This window comes from Anguilla anguilla, chromosome 9 (assembly GCF_013347855.1).
Source record: "Anguilla anguilla isolate fAngAng1 chromosome 9, fAngAng1.pri, whole genome shotgun sequence".
NCBI lineage: Eukaryota > Metazoa > Chordata > Actinopteri > Anguilliformes > Anguillidae > Anguilla > Anguilla anguilla.
Genome location: NC_049209.1, coordinates 543329 through 567770, shown reverse-complemented (window position 1 = coordinate 567770; position 24442 = coordinate 543329). Strand labels below are relative to the sequence as shown.

Sequence of the window (24442 nt, the reverse complement as noted above, 5' to 3'; positions counted from 1 at the left end):
CACCCTCCGTACAGCCTGCTGTCGAGGGGGGTCCAGGAGCTGCTTCAGAAAGCTTGGGGGGCGGGGGCGGGGGGACTTGCCCCCCACCCTCTCTATCCACATGGGAGGAGGTGGCATTTCTGTTCGCTGGTCTTCCCTTCAGTGCTATGAGTGGGCTGCTCTACCAGCGCGACTTTGGCGGGATAAGGACCGGGAACTCGCAGTGAAATATGGCCTCTTTGGCATCACAGTAAGGGTCCCCTCTGAAGCTGAGAGCTGTTGAGCTGCGTATCTGAGTGCTATTCTGGAGCGAGTGATAGTTTACATGGTTTGATGAAGCTCTTTTATATATTTCCTCTTTTATGGTTTCTGGTGGAGATGCGTTTGGTGGACCTGACAGCACGTTGTGGAATGGGGACGATGACTTCTGCAAGTCACGGTCTGATGGAGAATGGAGGGAGCAGGAAGAGATGGGGGGGGCGGGGGGGGGGCAGAGGGGTAAAGCAAGAGTGGCGCCGATTCCTGCAGCAGCCCAGAGATTCCCAGATTAAAAAGTTCCACCTTTGTGCATGAGGACAAACACAGTAACTGCGGACACTCAGAAAAATGTTCAGGTAAATACAGCAAACACAAACGAAAAACCAGAAACGAAACAAAAAAAGGCAAAAATGTGGTTATAGGCCATTTTGGTTGTTACATCAGTTCATGGCTTTTATCATACATCTCCGTTCCTCAGAAAGCAGACCTATTTCCTGATCATGTGGATGTCGTCCTGGGATTTGATCCTGAGTGACCAAATATCAGAACAGTGGGTCGACTGAAGCGCTTAAAATCATACTTGTTTTTTAAATGGAGGCTGAGATTTTATCCAAATGATGCTCTGGAACCAAAGACCTCCTGATGACACCTCCAAAAAATTTTTTTAAATAACAAAATAATAATAATTGTGGACGGGCGCATACTGTATCAGATGTTAAGTGCCATTATGTGTGTGCAGCTCTACCATGAGAGCATACAGCATACAGTTGCAGTTCACACTATTGGTTGATATGTCAGTTTATATTTAAAACAGAAAATAACAATGCAGAATCCCCATTTTTTAATACACAAATTTTTTTTTTACATCTTTATATGGTTGATGAAATAACTTAGCTCACTGTGGATTTCTTTCTATCCGTATAGAACACAAAGCGGTTTATGAAGTTTGTGGATATCTACAGTCGAACACTACAACCAGTTCAAAAAAAGGATACAATTACAAGTTTGACCATGTCAGTGGAGATACTGAATGACAGAATGTACAGTGTATGCTTTTTTTTGTTCTTTTAAATAATCAAAATGAATAACTGTGCCTCGTCATCTAATAATGCACTCCAGAGCATGTGAAAGTGACACTCTTTGAAAACACATCATGTTCAAGACAAAATAATAATCATCATAATCAGAATAAAAAATACCCCAAGAAATCGCCCAAAAGCATTATGATAGGAAAATCAGGGTTTTGAGCTGACTCTGGGAGGGACGCAGCACAGGAGGTCCCCCAAGATGGGCGCGGCCAGAGCTGATGTCCGGGAAAGAAAGCGTGCCGCTCGCAAAACCAACGCAGGACCAACGCAGAGCCCGGAGGAAGCCGCTGTACAAAGTAGAAACACTGAATTCTGTGTGCGTTTCCATGGGAACAGAAGAAGCAGGTGATTGGGGTTTGCTCAGCCGAGGCTCCCGTACAACGGCCTCCTCCGATTGGTGAACCACAGTGGGTGCGCTGATTACAGTTACAGTATCAATAAAAAGCCAATCAGTCGCTTTTGAAATATCTTTTCTCGAGATTTTCTTTCTTTTACAAAAAATATCATGCAGTCTTGTGTCCCAAACCCGCAGAAGGATGTTTGTTTGCTTGTCAGAAGGAAAAGAAATTCATAGGCTTGAAATGTTTCTCTCGCAATTATTCTTAAACATTCAAGTCATTCTTTTTAACACTTTTTACATGAGAAAAGTCGTTTAGATTTACACACGCATGTGTACTGTATATATAAATATAATATATATATATATATTTATATAAATATGCATATACATATGTATTTCTTTCTATATGTATATACATATTTTCCAATTGTATCAAAGCCAATTTAATGTGCTCTCAAAATATGGCCCATGTTTCCTAGGGAGTCGCACATCAATTCACGTAGTACAACCAGTAGATTAGGTTGAAGAATCCGAACGTGATGGGGAAAATGACGCGGGACCACTTGTCAATGGTGCTGACGTCCGCCAGGTTGGGGATCTTCAGCTTCAGCTTGGAGGACCGCCTCCGTAGCCGGCAGTTGGCACGGTTACGCATGGCCCCGCGGTCGAGCGAGGGGTGGCCGAACCCATCCCGGGACGCCACCGGCTTGCGGAACTGCACCCCGGAGCTGTCGAACGACATGACCGAATTCCTGGAGTCGCTGACGCTGCTCCCCACGTCGGATGGCATGACCTCGTTGTTCATCTCCAGTGTGGTGAGCAGGATGTTCCCGTACGCGTCCACCTGAACCAGAGGAGGAGGAGCACACGGCGGCCATTACGGGCCGGGACCACAGCAGGCAGCTCACACACTCTCTCAATGCCTCGTCTATACAGTCAATGCCAATGCAATGAGGATGTGAGAGGAAATGCAGCACTGATGTTATGTTAAAAATACCTTAAATAGCTTTAAATTTTCTTTAGAATCCAAAGGAACGTAAAGTCTACCTTCTCTTTAAAAGGATCTTATGATTCCTCAGACAAAATAACAGCTCACACACACTTAATCAAAGGGTTAACAATTTGATCATTTTACATCAATTCTCAATCGGCTCTCTCTCAGCTATTATGATTTCTAAATTCATGTACCCCAACTTTTCTTTGTTCCTCGAGATACAGATTTCTTCGCTGTGTATATGACCTGAGGGTGTTGCTTTGATACGGCGCTGAAATGGAGTCCTTGCAATGTCAAAAAGAAAAGTGAAAAGAACATTAAAACGTCCAAACAACAGTGACAGTCAAACACATTTCCCCAAATACACAAAATGCATAAACGTGAAGTTATCAATAACTCTGCATAAGCATGGCATGTCATTATCAGACACAAAGACAAAGCATCAGTCAGAACCTGGTAAGAAGGTAATGGTAATGTAAGATTTATACAACCTCAGAACAAGATGAAAAATACTTAAATGAGGAGAGATTAGGCTCAATTAAACATGGCGTCATAGTTTGGGGAGAAGCAATGGATGATGGTTTTCAGTTTAAGCTGTGCGATAAGTGCGTTTCTTCAGAGTGGCAGTTAGCCCTGGCCTTTATGGACCTCAATTCATATTTCAACAGTTACTGCCTTTGTGACCGAAATGTGAGCTTTTTCTTACAAAATAGATAAAAGAAAGTTCATTGGGTTTGTCGACTCATTTTTGTGAACACATGACCAGTATTGACTGTTGTTCATCAAAATTAGTTGACAAACCCAGTGACCTTTCAGATGATTATGATGCTTACTGGTGTTTGTTTAACTGATTAAGAGGTTTAACAGGGACAAAAAGCCCAAACGTGAGTCCTTTGGGTCGGGGCAGAGAAAAGACTGGCAGCTGAAGTTTGAATTTCCGAAAAAAATGCGCTATGTTTCTGAATAATCCAATTTTGATTCAGCTGGGTGTGACATAGAGTACACACATACAGTATGGGAACTACAAAAACACCAACAGCAAGAAGATAAAGAGCCAGGAAAGCGTGGAAGGCGCACCTGCTCCCTCAGGCGCTTCTCCTCGTAGCGCGGACGCTCGTTGTTGGCCTTGTTCAGCCGCTCGTTGATCTTCTTCTGTTGCTGGGGCCCCCGGCCAAAAAACACGTAGTTGACGAAGGCGTACTCCAGCAGCGCCAGGAACACAAACACAAAGCAGCCCATGAGGTAGACGTCGATGGCTTTCACGTAGGGGATCTTTGGGAGGGTCTCCCGCAGGTGGGTGTTGATGGTTGTCATGGTGAGCACCGTTGTAACACCTGTGAACGGCCAATGAAAGCACTGAGTGGGAGTTTTTTAAGCATTACGACATAAGATAATATAACATAATGGCAGGGACAGGCCATTCAGCCCAACATGCTCACCATTTTCCTACCACTAAGGGTACGTAGTGCCCACCATTACCTACTAACTAGATAGTATCCAGCACGGTATCAAACCCCAACCCCAAACCTAGCCCTAGCCCCAGCCCCACCCACCCAAACCCCAACCCAACTCTAACTCCAACCTTACCCTACCCAATCCCCAACCCCAACCCCAAACCTAACACTTACTCAGGGCCCAATCCCACACCAACCCCAACCCCTACCTCAAACCTCCCCAACCCCACACCAACCCCAAACCCAACCCCATCCCTAACACTTACCCAGGGCTACTCGAGCAGCGGAGGCATCATAGTTTATCCAGAAGGAGACCCAGGAGAGGATGGTAATCAGGATTGAGGGCATGTATGTCTGCAGGATGAAGTAGCCGATGTTTCTCTTGATCCTGAAACTCAGCGAGAGCCTTGGATAGGCACCTTCCAGAGCACCGGGGAAGGGGGGGGGGGGGGGGTAAAAAAAGGGGCGGGGGTGGGACACCACACATTTATTAAGTGAGCATTCATTTTGAATTCTGCACTTTGTCAAATGAACAAGGTAGTCATTTCTCTGTTAGCTCAGACTGAGCGCTTAATTTCCCCAAAGCACTGGGCTCTTCTCGAGGGATAGTTTCGATTCCAATTAAAGATGGCAGAAAGTTGCAGACCCAGCAGATTGCCTCTCCCCTGCTGCACACAGTCAGCTATGGCAGTCAGCAGCGCAGGGCTGAAGAGAACTGCCTCGCCAAGTCTTACTTTCTCCAGCAGCACCAGAAGGCCGCAGCGTAGTCAGTAACATTCACAGTTTGGCCTTCACAGAACTAGTGGGCCAGAACTGCCTAGGAGGGCATTCACGGTTGGGTGTGGTGGTTCAGCCTAGGAGGGCATTCACAGTTAGTTGGGTGTGGCAGTTCAGCCCATATAAATGGGGGGGGGGGGGGGGCATGATACTATTTAGGTGGCTGTGGCCTGCTTTGTCTCACCGTCCCTGCATTGTCACTGGAAGGGAAATTAAAATGCCAAACAGTGGCTAACAAGACAGTTCTTCTCTTAATGTGATTGGCTATTCAGTCAGAGAAAAAACTCATGACACAATGCTGAAATAACATGTTAGAAAGTAATATTGATTCATATTTTAATAATCTGACATAATAACTTTGATATATTAACAATATACAGTCAGCTATACAATTATGGAATTCATCTATGATGTGACCAAAAATGCATTTTTCATACATGTAAAATCACTGTACAAGTAATGTCTGTTTTCTTGACAGACTGACAGCACAGTTTGAAATGAAACAAAAACACGTAATTTTACCACTCTTGTAAACAAAAATGTACTTCACCAGTGAAGATTTAAATTCACATTTTATTTTAGAATAAAAGCTAAAAAAGAACAACAATCTCCTTTATGTTGCTGTTTTGTGTGACTGGATGTCAATATGAATGCCAGTAGAAGTTGGGTAACAGAGGGAAACGGATAATAGGACATAAAAGTCCTCCAACCTGCGAATGAATCAATAACGGATCGCACATATTTCACCCAGCACTGCCCTGCTCTCATGAATACATAAATAAATAAATAAAACGGCCGCGTGCAAGTGTGAGAGCACTTTAAATGATGGCAACATTTTCCAAATTAATTCCGGGAGAACATCACACAGGAATAACATTAAATCTTTTGTTGCATTCTGTCTCTGCTTGCTGTGAAGGTTGCCGGTTGCCACAGATTTAATGACAGAGCCTCTCTACCCTTATTTAACTCCTGAACAGCCCATCTCACTTCCTCACCAGTAATAACACCCGTCTGTTAAAATGGCCGTGGACTCGAGGTGCTTCTCTTCCTGTTCCCACTCGTCTCTCACCAGTGTTGTTTTAATGACCATTCTGCTTGTTCCACTTCCTCCCAGAATGCACTGCTCACCCATTTACCTGGCTTTCGTCAGAACAGTCATTTAACACAGGCGCCATTGTGTTCAAAAGCAAGAGACGCTGGCGTTCGGCGAACAGCCGACACCTCAGAGACCCATCTGATGTCACATGACTATCCTAACTAAACCGCCAATGACACGCTCGTTCATAATGTTCTCCATCACCCTGGATTTCTCCATTCCAAACAGTTCAGTTGCGAGTTATTAAAGTCACGCCTGGGAAGGAGACCTGTATGTGGCGCTCAGTCCACCCGCTGTACAGGACTGTTTGAAGCATTAAGCGCAGTATCATGCTCACGGTCTCTCACGGACGCACAAGGACGGTCTTAACGCCCGGAGAGAGGCGTGGCCTCAGTTCACCATACCTGTGGTGAACATCACCTCCCTGGACACGAGCCGCAGCTCCACGATGGAGAACTGGGGCAGCTCCAGCTTGTCCACCCCTGTCACAGCGCTGTTGCCCCCTTGCCAGAAGAAGACGATGTCATCTGTGGTGTATCCGTCTGTGGAAGGAGAGAGGAGGTTGGGTCAGGAGAACGGTCACTCTTTAATTACAACCTCCTCACCCCCACTCCTGCCACCACCCCGTCCCCCCCCACTCCTGCCCCCACCCCGTCCCCCCCGACTCCTGCCCCCACCCCATCCCCCACTGACTCCTGTCCCCCGTCCCCCCCCCCCACTCCTGCCCCCACCCTGTCATCCTCACCCCACTCCGGCCACCACCCTGTCGGTGTGTCGGGGGTTGTATATTTTGCAGGCAGGATAAGAATTCAGCAGTTTTTAATCATTTTCAGAATTAAGGGGTTGAGAGTCTACGACTGGATCTTTATCTGCTGTATTGGCCGGTTGAAAATGAGATTCCCCCCCCACCCCCGACCCCCTCCGTTTCCTCCCTCGAAAGGATGATTTGATGACACTTGGATTATCGGAGCTGCCTTTTAGCAGCAGGAACAGGAAGAAATTCCCACCGATTGGGAAAGGCAGGATGGGGAAAGACAGGATAGGCAAAGGCAGGATGAGGAAAGACAGGATAGGCAAAGGCAGCATGGGGAAAGGCAGGATCGGCAAAGGCAGGATGAGGAAAGACAGGATAGGCAAAGGCAGCATGGGGAAAGGCAGGATGGGGAAAGGCAGGATTGGGAAAGGCAGGATGGGGAAAGGCAGGATTGGGAAAGACAGGATTGGGAAAGGCAGGATGGGGAAAGACAGGATTGGGAAAGGCAGGATGGGGAAAGGCAGGATTGGGAAAGGCAGGATAGGCAAAGGCAGGATGGGGAAAGACAGGATTGGGAAAGGCAGGATGGGGAAAGACAGGATTGGGAAAGGCAGGATGGGGAAATACAGGCCTGTAAAAAGACCATGGAGACGAGTGACGGCACAGAAAAATGAGCACGAAATGAAAATCATGGAACGCGCAGTCGTGAGTGGCGTTTGCCCGTGGAAAGGGGGAGGGGCCGTTGTTCGTTCACAGCTGCGCAGAGATTCAGAAGGTCATGACCCCATGTCACACTCCACTCATAACCAGGAAAAAGAAAGAAAAGGCTATTTTGGAAAAGGCTATTTTAGTCATACAGGAAGCTGGAGAGTCTGGCTGAAGCTCTCTCTGCTCTTGTCTAATGGCACTAACGGGCTAGCAGCGAATCAACAGCACGCTCCTCTCTCACTCCACATCATTATCCAAAATCCATCACCTTTCCTCCGGAGCAAAGCTCTCATTTCATAACAGGCTTTACCTGCTGGGTGGGGTGGGCTAGTCAATACATGCGGGCACCGCCCTTCATCTGAGACCCATTCTCATTTTCTACTGCGCCTGCATGTCCTGCCATTATCACCCCACTAGCGTGTCCTCAGACTCCTTCTGTGTCTGAATCCATGCAGGCTGCATGTTGCTCTGAGGGCTAATCGGCTAATCGGTAATGCAGACAGACAACGTGCGATGCTAACAACTAGCATATGTACGTGATCAAGAGTGAAAGATATAATCAACAGCATCCATGTTCATTCTCCATTAGTTACAATAGTACTATGAGTAAAATAGTACATGTTACTAGTTAGTTACTAGTCAATAATCATAATAAACTGAAAATGGAGTGAATGGACGGAAACAGATTAAAAGGAGAAAAAATCATCAATTAAAACCTACAGATGAAGTGCCCGTTATTCTTATTTTATTTTCTATGAAAATGAGGTGACTTACACATTACTGCACACATCGTCCATTTACCCAGCTGAATATTTCCTAAAGTGATTCGGGTTAAGTAGCATGCTTAAGAGGATAACAGCAATGACCCCAGGGAGCTGACCCTCTACCCCCCGACTACAAGTTCACCTCCTCAAACATCTACCCTTCTGCCAAGATGCTTCAGTCCTAGTACTACAGGTACCTATGCTGTTACAGCCAGAAATATCACTCTGAAAGATCTGCTCTTGGTGTCCCTGCTCAAGAGATTCCTAGTGATTCCTCTTTCACAGTCATTCCTTCAAAATAATGGATACAAGGCTAACAGGTAAATTAGCAAAAAGCAAATGTTCACAAGTACAAATTCTGAAAACACTGATTTGAAAATACTAAAACAAAACAAACAAGATCTTTGGAATGTAATGCCTTTTCTTTCCTTTCTTTACCAACACAAAATGGCTGCAGCAAAGTTTGGAAAGTGTCTGTTCAGTCTATTCAAGCAGTATATTACCTTGCTGATAAGCCAGATAGAAACACAAATATTAAATATGTAAAATGCAAATAATGTTGCTTGGTCTGGAAAAGTATTTGCAACAGTCAGCAAATCAATAATGGTGTTCCAATAAGGAAATGTGACGGGCAAGACACAAGACCTACTGTGCCTATAGCAGGTAGTGCAACTTGCACACACGCACACACATATGCACACACACACACTGACACACACACACACATGCACGCACACACACACACCCACTGGCACACACACACACGCACGCACACACACCCACTGACACACACACACGCATGCACACACACACGCGCACCCACACATACACACAAACTCACACACACACCCACATCTGGGTGCATGCACACACACGCACGCACACACACACACTCACTCACACACACCCACTGACACACACACACACACACACACAAATGCTCACACACACACACACTCGCATGCACACACACATGCTCACACACACACGCTCACACTCACACACACCCACATCTGGGTGCACGCACACACACCCACTGACACTCACACACACTTACTCACACACACACACTCACTCTCACACACACACAAATGCTCACACACACACGCACGTACACTCGCATGCACACACATGCTCACACATGCACGCACAAACACACACACACATACACACACTCACACACACACACACACACACACACACACACAAATGCACACACACACACACACACACACACACACAAATGCTCACACACACACACACTCGCATGCACACACACATGCTCACACACACACGCTCACACTCACACACACCCACATCTGGGTGCACGCACACACACCCACTGACACTCACACACACTCACTCACACACACACACCCACTGACACTCACACACACTCACTCACACACACACACTCACTCTCACACACACACACTCACTCTCACACACACACGCTCACACTCACGCACACACACTCACTCTCACACACACACGCTCACACTCACGCACACACAAATGCTCACACACACACGCACGTACACTCGCATGCACACACATGCTCACACTCACGCACGCACAAACACACACACACATACACGCATGCACCCGCACACACACACGCACGCACACATGCACACACATACGGATACACACAAACTCAAAAGTAAATTCAAATCATTCCAGTCAAGTTTGGACAGGTGGTGGAAGAGAGGTGGTGTGATTCATATTGATTGGTGGATGATGGATATTGAAAACGTGTAAACAGGCATCAGTATAATGAATGCTTTTCCATTCTGTACTGATGGGTTCTGAACAGGACAAATGTCCTCGTCTGTCAGTGAAAACACTTTTACACGGAACTCTCACAGGCATAAAACACTCAAATGGTGAAAAAATGTTTCATATGAACACAAAATATAAACAACTGCAAAATGTGAGGAAACAAATACAAAAGAAGAGTAAAGTATTTTATGTTTTAGACTATGTTTTGCATTTTGTGCATTCTTCCCTTATAATATTCCATTCATGTCAATACCATGCTAAAATGGTTAAATATGACATTATAAATGTAGAAATATGTATTTTAATGCCAAAAAGGTACATTTCTTTCATGTATGGTTCATATAGTTGCATAGTATATTTAACCATTTGTGAAATTCTACAATATTCACTGTTCTTTAAAATTCATGTATGTATGTGTGTATATGTATATATATCTGTATAGACGCTTTCATCGGACGCACGCGCGTTGCCAAGGTTATGCGCTTCGCCCTAAATTAACTTCCGGTCTGTGTTCGTTTATTATTGGGTTTGTGTTTACTGGCTAATATGGCACCGATTACAAACGGAGTGAAAGTTAAACTGATGAGCAGACTGGCGTTGGGCTCAGGTTGTTGTGCTGTGGGGTGCAACTTGGAACAAATGCAATTTCGAAAATTTGTAATAATACATTATTTAACTTTGTAATTGTGAAACGAATTGCTTGAATTGCTCATCGTGACCCATTAAAGCCAATGGCGCAGACGTTGCTTCATACTTTCAAACTGCTTTCCCAACGGCTATTTTGCGTCCTGCGACTTGAGTTAGAACAGTGAATCTGTACGGATTCCTAGACGTGCTGATAGGGACCACCCTTTTTCATATTAACCTCAAATACGCAAGACAGGACACTTAGACAGTATGCTAGCAAATATATGTTAAGTTCCATTCATTTATATAGGGTTGTGGATACACGTCCCCTTAGCAACCAAAAGCTAGCGCTGGACCACCTCTGACTTATTTCCCGGCACAGAAAAAAAATCGTGAAAGTGTTGAAAAAATAACCATGGGAGTATAACAAGGACATTTTTTCCTACTTAACTAGGTACAGGTTGTTACCGATATTTCACTTATTTCATATAGTTGCAAATCAGTTTACGTTTTCCTGTCTGTCGAACGAAGGTAGTCGAATAGGTGCTCTCACTGTAGCACTGACTTTGTTTCAGGTAACAAACTCATGATAAGCGATATCTAATAGCTAGCTGACCAGTAACAAGCCTTCAATAGTTATGAACAATTAGCTAACTAAATTGATTGTAGCTAGCTAGCTAGCTAGCTACACGTAGCTAACATTGTATAAATTATACACAGAAACGTTAGATCAATGCTAGTAGTTGATACGCTATAGCTACGTTTTGAACGAACGTTATGATACCCGTTTCCAATGACTTGACAATGTTACATTGCCTGATCATTTTTTGTTGTGGTAACCTAGCAAGATGACCCAAACTATTAGAGCCACGATGTTTTTCCACCAATGCATGCTATACAAATAAATACCTATAGTAATTGCATTGGCCCCATTTTGTGTCTCATGTAATCATCGTTTTAAAGCAATGTAATAGAAAGAGTGCACTTTTTACACAAGAATGTGCATGTAACCAGAATAGTTATGGATTATGCAAGGAATGTATGATGCTCCGCAAGGTGCAATACTGTCAACAGTTATCTGTTTCTGTCGCTTGTTTTTCTGGTAGTGTAATGTTATCGCATTTCAGTTTGGCCAAGTAACGGTTCTTTTCTTCGACTGGTAACCCCAAATAATACTGGCTTGACATAGTTTTAACTAGCTAGCTGATGTAATTTGCTTGTTATTTATTTTGCTTGTTATCAGAAATAGTCTAAAGGGACTCTGTTGTTATTGATTGTTTGCGGAAGTCTGCCGGAAGTTAAGTTAGGGCCAGAACAACGCACATGCGCAGTAACGTTTGTTTATGTTGTTACCGTTGAAAGCGTCTATATATTGGGATGGCAGGTATGCCAAGTTACGTAATGTATTACACAGCAGCTACTTTATATGTTTTGTTAAAACTTTCGCATCATATTTGAGATATCATTCATGAGATATTTTTATACAATTTTTTTGTATACTGTCTTTAGATTTTTTATGTGATTTTGTTTTCTTCTATTTTGGGTTACATTGAGGGATTAAGTGCAGAATAGAGTTTGCCTGGGAGGTTTCACAGAGAATACCTCTTTTTGCATCGCTGTGCGTTCCAATGGGAGCTGCAGATATCTTCAGTCGCTCTGTTTCTAATTGAGTTAAATACATGAACAGTTCGCTCACACACTGACACAATTACAATCCTCCCGTTGACGTTTCTAAAGAGGATATGCTGCAGTCAGTGAGTACTTAGCGACTGAATGTTTCATTTGTTTTCAATGGCAGGAGCAGGGGAATTACACCATGTAAAACAAACACACTCCTATGCGCTGCAACCAGATAGCCTGGCTGCTGTAAAATGGACGCTTTGCTTTGGTGGTTAAGTGACGGGGTGATGCTACAGGAGGCTGGGATGAGCTGGAATGCTGGACAGGAGGAACAGGAGGTGTGTGGACAGGGAGCAGAGGAGGTGTGTGGACAGGAGGAACAGGAGGTGGGTGGACAGGAGGAACAGGAGGTGTGTGGACAGGGAGCAGAGGAGGTGTGTGGACAGGAGGAGCAGGAGGTGTGTGGACAGGAGGAACAGGAGGTGTGTGGACAGGGAGCAGAGGAGGTGTGTGGACAGGAGGAGCAGGAGGTGTGTGGACAGGAGGAACAGGAGGTGTGCGTTTCGAGGTCCACCTACAGCTCTCGATCTCCAGGGTGCAGTTCTGCTCGTCCAGGGGGTACCGCCTCAGGTCCATCATGCAGGCCGCCGTCGTGGTTATTCTGAAAAGCGGGGGGGGGGGGGAGCCACCGTTACCTTGGTAACCTCTGAGAAATGGCAGCTTAGGCCTGACTGCAGCGTGTGAATCTCTAAGTGAGGACCGTCCAGCTGCCGTGTGCTGGAGGAGAGACCGAAAACGTCATCACTGGCAGGAGAACGGTGGACACATTCTGTCTGAAGTCCTGTTTCTCGGGGTGTGTGGGGGGGAGGTTACACAAACTGGTTTATTTTTCAACATCACTAGCCCTTTGCCCCCCCCCCCAGACCTATATTTCTGCATGTGCTCTAGCTCAGCGTGAGAAAATAAGAAGTGTGTACAGCTGTCTGTGAGAGTCACACATCCAGGCCTGGCTGGAAGGCAGTGTAGAGATGCAGCAGCTCTCTCTCTCTCTCTCTCTCTCTCTCTCCCTCTCTCTCTCTCTCTCTCTCCCTCCCTCTCTCCCTATCTCTCCCTCCCTCTCTCTTTCCCTCTCTCCCATCTCTCTTTCTCTCTCTCTTCCTCTCTCCCCATCTCTTTCTCTGTCTCACTCTCTCCCTTCTCTCCCTATCTCTCCCTCCCCCTCTCTCTCTCTCCCCCTCTCTCCCTATCTCTCCCTCCCTCTCTCTCTCTCTCCCATCTCTCTTTCTCTCTCTCTCTCCCTCTCTCTCCCTATCTCTCCCTCCCTCCCTCTCTCTCTCTCTCTCTCTCTCTTTCTCTTTCAACAGCATTAAGCAGCAGTGCCTCCATCTTAGTGCAGCTCTCCTTTAACGTCTCAGTTCAGGTATCAGTTCAGACTTCCGTTTCGATAGTCAGACGCTGCTCCTCGATGACAGAGAGCAGAATGTCAGACGGATGAAGTCCAAGGTTGTGATCAGCAGCACTGGATTACGACTGCAATGATGAGTCACTGTATCCACAGGCAGAACCACATCATACTGACCGTTTATACCTGACATCAACATCATAGTGTTTCCACCTGACATCAACATCATACTGACCGTTTACACCTGACATTAACATCATAGCGTTTACACCTGACATCAACATCATACTGACCGTTTACACCTGACATTAACATCATACTGACCGTTTACACCTGACATAAACATCATAGCGTTTACACCTGACATTAACATCATAGCGTTTACACCTGACATCAACATCATAGCGTTTACACCTGACATTAACATCATACTGACCGTTTACACCTGACATTAACATCATACTGACCATTTACACCTGACATTAACATCATACTGACCGTTTACACCTGACATTAACATCATAGCGTTTACACCTGACATCAACATCATAGCGTTTACACCTGACATTAAGATCATACTGACCGTTTACACCTGACATTAACATCATAGCGTTTCCACCTGACATTAACATCATAGCGTTTCCACCTGACATTAACATCATAGCGTTTACACCTGACATTAACATCATAGCGTTTACACCTGACATTAACATCATAGCGTTTACACCTGGGATTAACGTGTCTCACATGCAGACTGTGGCTGTTTATGAGTGAACCAGGTTGCATTTACACCTTCCATTAATACGCATCTCATTGTGTCCGCATTGAGAATGCATAGAACACTAAATTACAGAGCATGCATATGTGTATGTGAATATAGTGAGTACATTATGTATGAATATCCATTGAGGTTACGCTACCTAAGTCTCCAGAAAAAACTCAACATTGGTTACAGACTGTTTGTGTCAGCGTGTGTTTGCGTGTGTGTATGTATGAATACCCTGGGGGGCCCTCACACTGGAGAATACCCTGGGGGCCCCACACACTGGAGAATACCCTGGGGGCCCCACACATTGGAGAATTCCCCGGGGGCCCCACACATTGGAGAATACCCTGGGGGGCCCTCACACTGGAGAATACCCTGGGGGCCCCACACATTGAAGAATACCCTGGGGGCCCCACACCTTGTAGAATACCCTGGGGGCCCCACACATTGGAGAATACCCCGGGGGCCCCACACATTGGAGAATACCCTGGGGGGCCCTCACATTGGAGAATACCCCGGGGGCCCCACACATTGGAGAATACCCCGGGGGGCCCTCACACTGGAGAATACCCTGGGGGCCCCACACATTGGAGAATACCCCGGGGGCCCCACACATTGGAGAATACCCTGGGGGCCCCACACATTGGAGAATACCCCGGGGGCCCCACACATTGGAGAATACCCCAGGGGCCCCACACATTGGAGAATACCCCGGGGGGCCCTCACACTGGAGAATACCCTGGGGGCCCCACACATTGGAGAATACCCCGGGGGCCCCACACATTGGAGAATACCCCAGGGGCCCCACACATTGGAGAATACCCTGGGGGCCCCACACATTGGAGAATACCCCAGGGGCCCCACACATTGGAGAATACCCCGGGGGTCCCACACACTCAAGCTCTGTTTATGTAAATGGTAAATGGTAAATGGACTGCATTTATACAGCGCTTTTATCCAAAGCGCTTTACAATTGTTGCCTCTCATTCGCCAGAGCAGTTAGGGGTTAGGTGTCTTGCTCAAGGACACTTCGACACGCCCAGGGCGAGGTTTGAACCGGCAACCCTCTGACTGCCAGACAATCGGTCTTATCTCCTGAGCTATGTCGCCCATGTCCACTGATTTATGAAATAAAAATGGATCCAACAGCTTCATATTCAGGTTTCCATATTTCAGCCAGTAGTTCAATAGTCACAGTCCAAAAATGAGCTCTGCGGCACTGGTCTGTGGTGTTGGTCTGTGTGCTAGTAATGTTTACTCAGTGTTTATAGGTCCAGAAACAAGGGGAATAAGCATGTGCTGGTGTATAGCCCTGCTGCCACACCCACACCCATACGCTAAGGGTGTCATGCCCATGTGTCACCCCTGTATTCCTCTGAGGAAGAGCTTAAGCTTTAGCACTACTAGGGGAAGGAACAGCGTTACTAGGGGAAGGAACAGTGTTGTTAAGGGAAGGAACAGCATTGGTACAGGAAGGAACAGCATTGCTAGGGGAAGGAACAGCGTTACTACGGGAAGGAACAGTGTTGCTAGAGAAAGGAACAGCGTTGCTAGGGGAAGGAACAGCGTTGCTAGGGGAAGAAACAGCATTACTAGGGAAAGGAACAGCGTTGCCAGGGGAATGAACAGTGTTGCTAAGGGAAGGAACAGCATTACTAGGGAAAGGAACAGCATTGCTAGGTGAATGAACAGTGTTGCTAGGGGAAGGAACAGCGTTGCAAGGAGAAGGAACAGTGTTGCTAAGGGAAGGAACAGCATTACTTGGGAAAGGAACAGTGTTGCTAGGGGAAGGAACAGCATTGCTAGGGGAATGAACAGTGTTGCTAGGGGAAGGAACAGCATTACTAGGGAAAGGAACAGTGTTGCAAGGAGAAGGAACAGTGTTGCTAGGGGAAGGAACAGCATTACTAGGGAAGGGAACAGCATTGCTAGCGGAATGAGCAAAGTTGCTAGGGAAGGAACAGCGTTGCTAGGGGTAGAAAAATTGTTGCTAGGGGAAGGAACAGCATTGCTTGTGGAAGGAAAAGTGTTGCTAGGGGAAGGAACAGTGTTGCTTGTGGAAGGAAAAGTGTTGCTAGGGGAAGGAACAGTGTTGCTAGTGGGAGGAAAAGTGGTGCTAGTAGAAGAAAAAGTGTTGCTAGGGGTAGAAAAATTGTTGCTAGGGGTAGGAACAACATTGCTAGTGGAAAGAAAAGTGTTGCTAGGGGAAGCCCTGCCAGGTACCTAAAGAGACTCCTGTGATGTCGAAATAACATAAAAGCTGAGAAATTCCATCAAGGCCGGACTTGTGTTTAATTTTGTGAGGACAGAGCTTCACCACTGTCACACTGTTGTGTTTGTCACGACAATTTCATCATGGCAGCAAACACCGTGAATAAACATGTCTCTCAAACGGCACAGAAACACTGTGTTCAGCCTGTCACTCAACATTTCTGTATCCAGAGCAACCAGCAACTGCAGCTGCCATTTTGTGCTTGAAAAAGAGGTACAGAGATTCAGCAGGAGATGTGCACAAGCTGACTGTGTATTTGCTGGCTTTTTTATACTTTATATAATGCCCATTTGGATTTATATGAAATTCAACAGAGGAAATGGACTGAGGGCCCTGATGTGCTGTTTAATATTTAATGACCAGCCGCACAATTCTCTGTTCATTTGGTATTAGCCTTGTAGCTATGACAACCAGGGTGAAAAGAGTACATATTTACTCAAACTCCTACCATGAATCAATCACTCTCCCATTAATCATACAGGAACTCTCACTTCTCACCAGGTAAATGCTACCCTTCCATCACTAATAACTGATTATTAGACAGGTGTTAACTTATATTTACAGGCTGGTCTGATTGACTTATTTATCCTTATTTCTCACTTTTTTCAGTGTAACTAAAATGCAACCATAGCATGTAGACAGAGGTCTCCCATTAGCCCTGGAATCTTGTCCCTCTCTCTCCGCGTTTGTGACCATAGAAGGCAGTGGCTCATGTTGTCTGCACAGACAGAACCTGCCACAGGGAGAGCTGTTTGAGTCGGAACATTCCGGCTGTGGCAGCTTCGCCACGGTTTCCTCCATCCCGTTGCAGACAGCTCCCGTTTCCTGTCTGACTTCCTTCTGTAAACAGCTCCTGCTTTCAGTCTGACTTCCTGCTGTAGACAGCTCCCGTTTCCTGTCTGACTTCCTGCTGTAGACAGCTCCCGTTTCCTGTCTGACTTCCTTCTGTAAACAGCTCCCGTTTCCTGTCTGACTTCCTGCTGTAGACAGCTCCCGTTTCCTGTCTGACTTCCTTCTGTAAACAGCTCCTGCTTCCAGTCTGACTTCCTGCTGTAGACAGCTCCCGTTTCCTGTCTGACTTCCTTCTGTAAACAGCTCCTGCTTCCAGTCTGACTTCCTGCTGTAGACAGCTCCCGTTTCCTGTCTGACTTCCTTCTGTAAACAGCTCCTGCTTCCAGTCTGACTTCCTGCTGTAGACAGCTCCCGTTTCCTGTCTGACTTCCTTCTGTAAACAGCTCCTGCTTCCAGTCTGACTTCCTGCTGTAGACAGCTCCCGTTTCCTGTCTGACTTCCTGCTGTAAACAGCTCCTGCTTCCTGTCTGACTTCCTTCTGTAAACAGCTCCTGCTTTCAGTCTGACTTCCTGCTGTAGACAGCTCCCGTTTCCTGTCTGACTTCCTGCTGTAAACAGCTCCTGCTTCCTGTCTGACTTCCTGCTGTAGACAGCTCCCGTTTCCTGTCTGACTTCCTGCTGTAAACAGCTCCTGCTTCCTGTCTGACTTCCTGCTGTAGACAGCTCCCGTTTCCTGTCTGACTTCCTGCTGTAAACAGTTCCTGCCTCCTGTCTGACTTCCTGCTGTAGACAGCTCCCGCTTCCTGTCTGAATTTCCACTGCAGACAGCTCCCATTTGTGAATACACACACACACACCGCTTGTGTGCCGGACCCTCTCTGTGCGCACACACACACACACATACACATACCGCTTGTGTGCCGGACCCTCTCTGTGTGCACACACACATACACACACACACACACACACCGCTTGTGTGCTGGACCCTCTCTGTGCGCGCACACACACCACTTGTGTGCTGGACCCTCTCTGTGCGCGCACACACACACACACACACACACCGCTTGTGTGCTGGACCCTCTCTGTGCGCGCACACACACACACACACACACACACCGCTTGTGTGCTGGACCCTCTCTGTGCGCACACACACACACACACACACACACACACACCGCTTGTGTGCCAGACCCTCTCTGCGCACACACACCGCAGGAGGCCTGAAGCCTGCCCAGCAAACCCCCCCCCCCCCCCCAAAACGCACTCCGGCGAGAGACGTATTAAGTCAGCATTTAACACCCCATTAACTGCTCCTCACACTCCAGACATCGTCACTCGTTTATACGCCGGTCTCTCTTACAGTCTCTCGTTTATACTCCCGTCTCTCTTACAGTCTCTCGTTTATACTGTGGTCTCTCTTAGAATTGTTTATATGCCGGTCTCTCTTTGACCACTCGTTTATACAGTAGTCTCTCGTAGAGGTGTTTATATGAAGTCTCGCCTTTCTCTCCTCAGGTTAACTTTTCAGAGTTTCTCAACGCTGCAGTTCAGTACAGCTCCCTATCATACGCTGCAGTTCAGTACAGCTCCCTATACACTGCAGTTCAGTACAGCTCCCTATCATATGCTGCAGTTCAGTACAGCTCCCTATCATACGCTGCAGTTCAGTACAGCTCCCTATCATACACTGCAGTTCAGTACAGCTCCCTATCATACGCTGCAGTTCAGTACAGCTCCCTATCATACACTGCAGTTCAGTACAGCTCCCTATCATACACTGCAGTTCAGTACAGCTCCCTATCATACGCTGCAGTTCAGTACAGCTCCCTATCATACGCTGCAATTCAGTACAGTTCCCTATCATACGCTGCAGTTTAGTACAGCTCCCTATCATACGCTGCAGTTCAGTACAGCTCCCTATCATACGCTGCAGTTCAGTACAGCTCCCTATCATACGCTGCAGTTCAGTACAGTTCCCTATCATACGCTGCAGTTCAGTACAGTTCCCTATCATACGCTGCAGTTCAGTACAGCTCCCTATCATATGCTGCAGTTCAGGAACAATTCAAAGTGTGATACACATGACTGGCATCTGAAGTAAAAAAAAAAAAAAGAAAAAAAACATTTTTGGAATTAATGAAACAAAAGCAGGAAACTACTGGTAAATGTATTAACTGTAAAATGAGAACATTGTGTGAAACCTTAAGCCGGGAACTTCTCTGCCGTCAACCCAAGATCAATCTCTGAGCTCTTACTGTGCGAGAACAGCATCAACACGTCCGTCTGCAACAGTCATTTACCAGCTGGAATTAAGACAGAGAAACTCTGCCGTTTTGGGGGGATGCACATGAATTAATTCAGTAATTGGTTTTGTAAAACCTTTGAGCCTTTTGTTCCTCTACAGTTTCAGTTGCTCTCAAAATGGCAGCGAGATCTGAGATTCTGCCGTACAAAGCAACAAGCCAATCGAAATCAAGCAAACCAAACTTTTTATTTATTTACTGTGGCAACCCACAGTAAAGTTCAAAACGCACTCAGTTCATTGTGGAGTCCATGCCAGGTCCGTGAGCTTTTATTTCTCGTTTGACTTCATTTTATATTTGGTAACATGAGCATAAGTGTTGCCTGCAAATGTTAAGCTTATATTGAATTCAACCACTATATGAAGAAGAAAAAAAACCCCATCATACTTGTGTTACTACTAATGTGTTGTGTTGAAATTTAAAGGCACTTAAACACAATTTAAAGATAAAGGAAATGCAGTTAGGCAATATGGGGTTAGTTTTAGTAGACTGGATGGCAGTTGTCCTAAAAAGTGCACCTGTATATGAACCAAAGTACCCTATTCACCCCTTGTTCTAAATTCAGATACCGAGTATTTTTGTTGGTTTTTAATTGATGGGGGTGCACATAGTGTCATCTCCACACACCCCTGCATATGGTATTGACCTGTGCAATAGGAGCCATTATTGTTATTGTGTGGAAAGTTATGGGGGGAACAAAACAGAAAAAAAAAAATCAAAACCACAGCAACCTTGTCAATCGGTGGGTCCTACATTAACATTATATTAATTGAGTTAATGGTCAAAAAAAAGCTAACCACAAAGAGTTGATGAAAGACTCCGCATTGCAGTGCGGACTTTGTGTACAGGCAGGGTCAGTGGAAATGAAGAGCGGGGCGCGGGGTGTACCTGAGCCCGTACAGCACGGTGCCGTCCGGGTGCAGCCGGATCATGCGGTTCTTCACCGTCACGCCGTGCAGGAAGGACTTCTTGTCGTTGAGGAAGTAGGTGTCCGGGAGCCAGAGCTGGTCGGCCACGCGGTTGTCCAGCGTCAGGTTGAGCGGCAGCTCGGCGTAGGCCAGGCGCTTGTCCCGCCAGCTTTGTTGAAAGTACATGGTGATGGTGTAATCCTGGGGAGGAAACAGCATTCTGCGCTTTAATAGGGAATCCATTCTTATCACACGCTGTAAGAGATGGGGTTAGATTTATAGCGACCAGGAATTAATGGTCTTATTTCATGTATGCTTAAAAATTGCAACAAAATGAGAAGTACATAAAACTTCCCACAAATGGTCCTAACATTACTCGGTGGTACCATTGTGTAATTTTCCATTACAAGTAACACAGCCAGCTATGTAAGCACATAATGAGACTTCATAGTCATGATATAAATGAATCAGGTGAGACGTCTCCAGACAGAATCAGGAATATTTAGGGAGATGTTTCTCTTTTCTTTTTTCTATGAAGAACATGGGTATAAAGGCAGCTGTAATTAAATTAGTGATAAGCTCTGTGTTTCCTTCTTCCCACATCTCCAGTCTGTCAGATATGCTGCTGAAAAGCGAAGGGATCTGTGGCCTGTTCAGTCCCTGAGAGGGGGGGGGCAGCCCCATGCATGCGCTCATCACACTACAGGCTGTCTGTGTGAATATTAATGATGCAGGGTGTCCACACCCCCCCGCCTCCCCCCCCCCCAGATCCCAGCATTCCCTGGGGGATGTCTTGGCCATTCACTCAGGGTGTATTCTGATGGGCCTCTGTTCCTCTTTACTGACTGAACTCAATAAACTCCTCAGAGCCACAGACTCCTCTGCTCCTGCTCTGGCCCTGCTCTGGCCCTGGTCTGGCCCTGGACCTGCTCTGGCCCTGCTCTGGCCCTGCTCGGCTTGTGTGATATAATCTGGAGGCCAGAACAGGGAAATTAATGGTCCATTGACTGTGAAACAGGCTGCACGTTTATGCAATACTTGAATATTGTGTGAATTGTATGTGCTCTCCATAGACTCTGTTCTGTAGACTAAATGGTAAATGGTAAAATATGTTTACCACAACATGGTAAACACAAAATGTGTAAAAGACAAAAGTTGGAGAAAGAAATCTGAAGCATATTGTAAACATATTGTAATATAACATTTTCTGAAAGGAGAACAATAGAGTGGATGTGGTTTATTATTAACCTGTATTTGAAATGTTAGTTTTCTTCTGGTTAGAATCCAAAACAGTTTGAGTGAGTCCGAGTGAGACATTATCTTAATCACATTTAGAACACTGACTCAAGATCTGACGTCATGTCAGCACCATAACTAACATAACTAAAAATAACCAATTTTTAGCGTGCATGCACTTCCTGTAAGAATAAAAGAGAATGTCTTGTTTACTATTGAGTATCCGTGGTGAAATGTCCATGGCAGGCGAACCTGTTTTAAATAAGCACCCAGAAGTGATCTGCTTAGCGCTCTGCGCAGATGCTCAGGTAGCCCGTGAGCGCATGTCTGCAGTCTGCCTGCAGGCTGCCTCTGAATGCCCGCGTTAACGGTGGCTGTTGCCAGGGCAACCGTGCATCGCCCACAGGCTGCGTGCTGACCTCACGCGTGACCTCATGCATCCTGCTCTCATCGATCCGCGGCCTCAGGTGATCTACGCGCCTCACCTGCCTGAACACGCAGGGAAATCATCACAGAAACAATCACTGTCCATGGAGCTCTACCTGAGATCACCTGGGCCCAGGAGAGATCTAATGCATTACCTGAGCCCAAAAGGGATCTAATGCATAAACGCACGGTGTAAAATGTACACTATCAGTGTAAAATGCAGTATATCAAAGTAACTCTATCAGAGTTGATTTTGTGCTGAACATTCTGTTGTATGGGACATCCACATGTTCCCACGATAACGCCTGCTTTCAGGTGTGTTCCGTATGTGACGAGCTGACCAGCAGCTGTAACTGGATAAAAGAGTGACCTGTGACACCATGCTTCTATGGTTAAACACCGACCTGTGACACCATGCTTCTACGGTTAAACACCGACCTGTGACACCATGCTTCTATGGTTAAACACCGACCTGTGACACCATGCTTCTATGGTTAAACACCGACACCTTTTTTCCTCTTTTAATTTACATGGTAGAAAGTTAAATATCTGTAGTTATTGATATTAATCTTATTTCATAAAAGGGAAATTTTACTTCTGATGGATGAATCTGAAATGTAAAGTCAGGAAAGAAGTCATATAGTCTGTTTACAATTGTTTATAATCTTGCACAATGAATGTTTCCAATTATTCCAAGGTACCTTGGTATTTTAACTTTTAGTTTTCTTCAAGTACAAGTGAACCATCATTTATATCGCATTTTATTACTGGACTGGAAAAAAAATCTGAGTGGTCATTCAGCTGGATATAAAGTGACCTACATTTCCAGACTGTTATTCTATGAAAAAGAAATCCCACATTTTCCATTAAAAAATCTATTCATGGCATCATAAAAAATAGAATAGAATTAAATATTTAAACCAAGAAGTAGCTTTGTCTTATATACCTCTTCCTTATGATAGTGCTCATGTGTCTTGAAAACATTAATGGCGATCTTTAAAAAAACCCCATTGGCAAGGACTTCCCTGAACGTAAACTAACTTTTCCTAATGGCATGTACAGCAATGTACAGTATACAGAATGTACCTGTAAACCACCTTTTATAATGGAGTGTACAGTATATAGAGTGTACCTGTAAACTACCTATTCTAATGGGGTGTACAGTAATGCATATAGAGTGTACCTGTGTCTCATTTTGTATTATTGCAGTGAAATAAATCTGGTTGAGAAGATCAGTTATACTTCAAACTTTGTGTTCACCCTTGCAAGTGCCTTATTTAGAGAATGAAAAGGATTACACCTTGGCTCTGCTCTTTTTTAATAGCACATCTTAGTTCAGTGAAACTTATGTAAACATTAGAGTGATGTGATGATTTGCCATTTTTATTCTTTACATTCTTAAATGTCCTGGGATACAAACATAAAGTAAAATATCATACAGAACCTGCCGTCTCTTCAAAAAAGGCCAGGATGATACAATGGATTTTCTGTAATAACTTCATATTAAATAAATCAAAGAACCATGCTGCTTGCAAAAAAAAAAAAAAAAAATTAAATACATCCGCTTCAAAATTTACTGCCTATTTCCAACAAATTAAAAATAAAATATGCTATGCAGAATTGGATGAATTGGATCAATTCTCCATTGACTGAAAATGTAATTGTTGAGGAAATGCGCTGTAGTGCAGCGTAGGCCCCGTATGCAGATGGCCGTGCCAGACTGAGCAGCAGGGAACGCAGAGGGATATGGTGATGTCACTGCAAAAACACAGTGCGGTATAACTGTGCTGTATCACTGCGTTTCACTGTGCTGTGTCACTGCAAAAACACAGTACGGTATAACTGTGCTGTTTCACTGTGCTGGATCACTGAGTGGTATGACTGCGCTGTATCACTAAAAACACTGTGCTGTATCACTGCGTTTCACTGTGCTGTGTCACTGCAGAAACACAGTGTGGTATAACTGTGCTGTATCACTAAAAACACTGTGTGGAATAACGGCGCTGTATCGATGTAAAAAAACCGTGCTGTATATAACTGCGCTACATCACTGCAAAAACACTGCTGTATATAACTGCGCTACATCACTGCAGAAA

General features: G+C 45.4%; 1 protein-coding gene across 2 annotated transcripts in view; it reads right to left on the bottom strand.

Moving 5' to 3' along the window:
• Nucleotides 1-1019: 1019 nt before the first annotated feature.
• gabrb4 (gamma-aminobutyric acid type A receptor subunit beta4) overlaps nucleotides 1020-24442 on the bottom strand; it is a 65252-nt gene continuing 41829 nt past the window's right edge. The window contains exons 4-10 of one of the 2 annotated variants that reach the window (XM_035435101.1): nucleotides 20665-20885; nucleotides 12820-12902; nucleotides 6391-6528; nucleotides 4380-4532; nucleotides 3737-3993; nucleotides 2854-2943; nucleotides 1020-2509 (exon numbers count right to left, since the gene is read on the bottom strand). In XM_035435101.1, coding sequence (XP_035290992.1) covers nucleotides 2156-2509; nucleotides 2854-2943; nucleotides 3737-3993; nucleotides 4380-4532; nucleotides 6391-6528; nucleotides 12820-12902; nucleotides 20665-20885 — 1296 coding nt within the window. In that variant the 3' untranslated portion in view covers nucleotides 1020-2155. The remainder of the gene's footprint in view (nucleotides 2510-2853; nucleotides 2944-3736; nucleotides 3994-4379; nucleotides 4533-6390; nucleotides 6529-12819; nucleotides 12903-20664; nucleotides 20886-24442) is intronic. The other variant, XM_035435102.1, reaches the window with a different exon arrangement.